Genomic DNA, 6,116 nt, shown 5'->3' with positions numbered 1-6,116 from the left:
GGCTCGAGAACCCGAGATCCAGCTATATGGAAAGGCTTGTCAGTCTTGTCACCTTTATTCCCGTCGTTTCTTAAATCATAATTTGTATCTCATTATTTATTATTCATTTACATATACCTATATTTTCATTACTATCAAATCGTTTGTAAATATTGAATACGTTCATATATAAAGACGTACTTTTATGACAAAACACTGTCTCGAAAAAATGACAATGGAGTTGTGGAAATGTAATTCCACTAGATACCTCATTTTCCAAACAGCGGCAAGACAAATACTTGTGCGATTCCAACTACCCAAACAAAGAGCGAACGATTACTTTCTAGTTCTCGAAGCATTGTAAACAGTAAAGTTTCGGGAGTCCCGAGTAATGCGGGAATTTTCGGGATCCCGCCCGAATCTTTCCGTCCCGTCCCGAAGCTCGGGTACCCGCGATCCGCGACTCGAGACGATCCGCACATCCCTACTAAACATAGAATGCTAAAAAGTCGATGTATTATAACTTTTCGAAATTGGTTTAAGAAAAGCTACACAATAAACTTGGAAAAGGAAACACGATGTCATATCGTTCCGTACTCGTAGGAAATGGTTTGAATGTTTTCGAAAAGGAAACTTTTGATCTAAACGATCAGAAAGACATTTTGAACGCTTTTCTCAGAGCGACGAGAAAAAATTTCCATTTCAATAGTAAAAAAACTAAATTTATCGATTCAGATGTCTAAACTTTGCATTATCAAAATTTAGAATTCGTAGACATTTGAAGAAAATTTAGATGGTGTCGAACCTCGAAGTATTGGTGTTACATCAGTTTACGGTATTGAATCTTCCTGACCGTATGACAATGTCCATATCTTTACTCTCACGCAATAAAAAATAAGTTATGTGTAATTCGACTGGAAAGTTTGATAATTGCCACTTATTTTCTGCACTTTCGTGCACACATAAAAACGATTACGTTTTTTCATAGAACTCAGGTATGTTTGAAATACTGGTTTCAATTTCGGTACAAAATTCAACAAGCTACATTAACTATGTGCAAAAATGGAGAGACTTCCTCGAATTTCTTTAGGTTCACTGCAGTGTTCCCGACAAAGATTTTCAAGACTGTACTGTTAGTTCTACTGACAGTAACCTTAGCAGCTTTCTTCAATGTGAAATTCGTGATGCCATGGCAGTATGATAAATCTAATAATTCCAATTGAGGTGCAGATGCTAGAAGTTTGATCATTGTTGTATCACCAAAAAAACATCCACGACATTCTAACTTCTTCAAACTACACATGCCCTGCATATCAGTCTCTGTTACGTCAAACATATCATTCATTATTAATGTTTCTAATTTCTGTAATGTTGCTACGGCTGCTATACCAACGCTTGTAACGGAATCACACTCTGCAACATTGTAAGAAGTTACAAATACATAACACATTGAAAGGATGTTTAGCTTACCCGAAATATCTAAATAAATAAGTTGCTGGCACTTTGATGCTAAATTACTGAGGAATTCATCTGTGATCATTGCATTTCTACTGACTTTTAGAACTTCAAGATTCGTCAATTGTGCAATGTGTAATATCTCATTTGATCGTATTGGCATATAAAGTTCAGAGAGTTCTAACATTTTTAGGTTTGTACAATGCATACCAATAGTTTGCATTACAATGGTGGAAACATCCAGGCAGTTTTTAATTGTAAGACTTTTCAAATTCTGTAATTTTTCAATTGCCTGGAAGAATATGAACAATGTGTATTGAAACGAATCTTTCGAAATAAAGCCATAAGTCTAAAAAAGTATCTAGTTTACCTGAGATAAACACTGTATTTGGAGATAACTACACCTCTCCAAAACAATTTCTTCCATTGTTTCCAGTGGTAAATGCAATAGACATTTTCCACATATTTTACCAGTGACTACTTTGAAATACCGTAATTTCGGATTCAGTTTAAATAATTTTTGTAAGTCTCTATCACAGATATAAGTGGTCGGACCAAGACTGAGCTTTGTAATATTACGGCAGTTTTTCATCAGTGAGTTTATACCAGCTAGAGAAACAGTGAGAGCAGTGACATCGATTCTTTGTAAATTGGGACACAATTTCCCAACAATAGTCAATGTACTGGGACTCAATCGAGACTCTACTTGCGATAAATTTATCTCGTTTAAAAATCTACCACATCGTAATAGAATTTTACGAAGAATAGGTGTATTGATTGCCAAGGAAGAAAGTACAGAACTGTCCATACATAACAAATCCAATTTTTTTACACTTTTCCAAGATTCTTGACTCAAAGCTCTCCATCGTTTGCAAACTATAAATATTAAAAAATTTAAAAGTATAAATCTGTTGTTCATTCATATACTTACATACTATTATATTCTTACCTCTTTCTATTCTAACTCTATCTATGATTGGTAACTGAAGAAAAATATGTATCAAACAATCATCATTTAATATCTGAATGCTAGTGTCTGTAATGTTACTTTGAATAAAAATTTCATTGCATGGTTCATTTAATTGTTTCTCATAAGACTTTTGCCAATCTTTACTGTAATATTGATTCTCTATATTATCTGGTTGATGCCAAGAATCTGCTGCCTCCACTCTTAGGCATCTGTTGTGTAGTTGTATACCTTCGTTTCTAGCTCTACGAATTTCACTATCAACACCAGACGAAATACTCTATCAGCATCACAAATTCCAGATGAGTAATTTTATCTTCATTTTTGTGCAATGTTTACCTTACAGCTGATGCAACAGTATCAAAAGTAACAAAAGCATAGTTACTCTTTCCTTGATTCCTTATTAAGAAGCAACTTTCTACATTTCCATATTTAGAAAACAATATATTAAGATCTTTGTATGTAGTCTGCAGAAATAAATTTTTCAAATATATTATCTGTAAGACATTGAGCATGGTATTGAAAATATCAATACAAACCCTTTCTGCTAAGTTACTGACAAATAATTTTCTAATTGGTACATCATCCTCAGTTGTTTCAGAAATGTTTCCATAGTTCAAGAAATCTACAACATGCAAGAATTATGTTTTCCTAAAATATTAATAGTATTCAATAGGTCAATAAAATGATCTATAATTATGATTACCCTTCAAGCTTATGGGCTCTATACGTTTCAAGGCATATCTGTGCATACAATTAGCCATTCTTGCTGTTAATATCACCTTATTACGAGTTGTTTATTTCTCGTTCTATTTTTTTATATACCATCTAAAAATTGATATCATTCGTTAAAAATAAACGCCTATTCAATAAGGAAATATTAATGTATCGCTAGCTATATTCAAATTGACGTCATAATATAACCCTGTCAAGCTTTTACGGGGCAAAAATCGAATATAAATACGAAATCCCTTGAATAATTTGTAATAATTCAAATTAAAATAAATGTCGAAAAACTGTAATATGAGAAGTTACAACTTTAAAGATTTTCTCACTCGGCTCACGAATCATAGCATAGTTAATTACCAACAAAGCGAACATATACATACATCATTTAATTTAAATATAGTTTTATATACCTTTCTATGTATTTACCAGTAGTATGAATACGTAAATAAGTTAAGATTACTAATACAATTGTAAAGGAATAAACGTCATATGTACTGTGTATCTTTACTCCTATTCACTCCTATTGAGCACACAACATTGGACGAGGTTGGACGAGGTCAAGAGGTGAAGGGGCAAAGGGGTGGATGTCCCTTGCAAGGTAATGGCAGAGAAGTGGTGATGGTCAAGGGTATCGAAGGATGTTACCCCGAATACAGCGCGCGCTGCACTCAAATACATATTATTTTATCAAATTTAAGGGTTTTTTATTGAAACAAAGTACTTTTGAAATAAACTTTGAAAAAAGATACTTAAGAAAATACTTAAAAAATTGTACAAAATGTTTCAAAACTTTATTAACATTACTGATGTCAATATAAATGGTTGCTGTATATGTACAAAGTGTTTTATATTACTATTAATTGTATCCTTACAAAATATGAAATAAATATTTAACTTAATAGAGAACACGGATGCAAAGGAAATATTCGTTTATAACGCAAATTTTTATTTATGATCCTCAAAAAGGGCGATGTATCTTTAAATGTTTCGAGATGTACTGCAGTTCCTCCAACGCACAAATTTAAAATGATATTGTTCGTTCTGCCGTTTGTAGCTGCGACTGCCCTTTCTAATGTAGTGTTTGTAATATTGTGGCATCCAGATAAATCTAATAATTCCATTCGCGATGAGTGTTGAAATAGATTAGATACTGTTATGTCGAAAAAATTGCATTCCTGACACACCAATTGCTTTAAATTACACAAGTATGACAAACCATTGCTTGTTACTTGATACAAATCATGTGTTATTAATACTTCTAGATTTGTAAATTTTTCTATAGCTTGTAAAGTATAATCTCTAATAAAATGCCCTGGAATATCTGAAAGTAACACATTTTAGCATTATGTGCACACTAAAAAGAAATACAAATTTGATTTAATTAGACTCACCACTAAGATCTAAATAAATAAGTTGCTGACAATGCAAGTTTAGTTTCCGAAGAATTGAATTGCCAATAAACCAATTTGCACTTACTTTCAAATTTATAAGATCAGTCAATGAAGTTATATGTGATATACCATTGAACTGTAACAAACTTGATTTTCCAATAATTTCTAGTGTTCTTAAATTTGTGCAGTATTTACCAGTAGCTTCTGTGGTCTTTTTCCAAACATCAAAGCACTCTTTAATTATAAGACACTTCAAGTTCTTTAAATTTGCAATTGCCTACATGTTAAACAAGGAGATTACATCACAAACAGAAACATAATAAATTAAATGATATAATGCATACCTCTACAATATCATCATCACAAACACAATCACATCTTTCTATAATAATTTCCTCCATTGTTTTCGGAGGCAAATGTAATAAACATTTGCCGGAAATATTATTGTCAATCAATCTCAGATATTGCAGCTTTCTATTTGCTTTAAATAATTTTTCCAAGTCTTTGTCAAAAAGACATATAGTATCTAAGCTGAGTTTTGTTATATTATGACAGTTATTTGCTAATGATGTTATTCCTGTTGAAGTTACCTGTAGGTACCCGAGATTAATGATTTGTAGATTAGGACACAAGTTTCCAATAATGCACAATGCACTTTCCCTGGTTTCACAAAATATATTTGTTAAATGTATCTCTCTTAAAAACTTGCCACATCGTGAGAGTACTTTCTGAAGAGTACTTATATTGATTTGTTTTGTTTTAGTTTCAGATAGAAATCCCCAACTAGAATTATGCAAGTCTAAGCTTTTCATGTTGTGCCAAGAACCTTGACTCACGTTCTTCCAATGTTTGCACACTAAAATGTTTTAATTATTATTTTAATTGAATATATTACAAATTCAAAGGGAACTATATTTAAGAATGTCAATATTTGATGTAAATAACAAAATTATATTTATGTACCTCTTTCTATTCGAATCCTATCAACAATTGGCAAGTAATGGAATATGAGCAGTAGGCAATCATTATTTAATTTGTTAATACTACTGTTAGTAGTATTAGCTTCTGTGTAATTTTGATTACATTGTTCAGTTAGTCGTTCTTTTTTGTACACTACATCCATTTCATAACAAATGTCAGTTGACATAGTCAAATTTTGTGTTGAATTTATACATTTAGATCTTACAGTTTTTAGTAGAAATACCTATTTTATAACTCCATTAAATTATAATTTCTATATATTTTTACTTGTTTAATTTAGAAAGTAATACTGATGAATCTATAAAGAAGGTTTTTATTTCTTTTTGGTTAAGGTTGACCATCTTGGATGGGATTTAGCATTAAGGGGGGAGACTCCTTTGGGGCCAACTTCGAATCGATCGAAGCGCTGATGTAAACAATCGGACGCTAGCGGAAAGACATATGTAATCGATTTTTGGGCACCGACTAGGTATAGGATAGACCTATCATCTTATGGGACTTCGTGTCTCATGTTCTGAAATACCGATAGTGTAAAAAGTCAGGGATTTTCTGCTGCCCTCTACGTTATGAGAACGGTGAATTTGTGAACTACGTTAAATCTAAGAAGGGACCAT

At 32.2% G+C, this 6,116-nt stretch overlaps 1 protein-coding gene across 1 annotated transcript; it reads right to left on the bottom strand.

The window, feature by feature from the left end:
- Positions 1–997: 997 nt before the first annotated feature.
- Positions 998–5,668, bottom strand: LOC107189129. Its single transcript, XM_015577602.1, has 10 exons — positions 5,485–5,668; positions 4,866–5,377; positions 4,522–4,798; positions 4,347–4,451; positions 2,941–3,026; positions 2,741–2,868; positions 2,384–2,646; positions 1,805–2,310; positions 1,450–1,726; positions 998–1,392 (listed from the first exon to the last, which is right to left on the bottom strand). Exons 1-10 carry the CDS (start codon positions 5,666–5,668, stop codon positions 1,013–1,015), a joined length of 2,718 nt encoding a protein of 905 aa, XP_015433088.1. The 3' UTR covers positions 998–1,012.
- Positions 5,669–6,116: the final 448 nt, after the last annotated feature.

The sequence above is a fragment of the Dufourea novaeangliae genome, unplaced genomic scaffold (genome assembly GCF_001272555.1).
Source record: "Dufourea novaeangliae isolate 0120121106 unplaced genomic scaffold, ASM127255v1 scaffold144, whole genome shotgun sequence".
Taxonomy (NCBI): domain Eukaryota; kingdom Metazoa; phylum Arthropoda; class Insecta; order Hymenoptera; family Halictidae; genus Dufourea; species Dufourea novaeangliae.
Note: the sequence above shows the minus strand (reverse complement) of the source record. Positions and strands in the feature narration are given on the sequence as shown.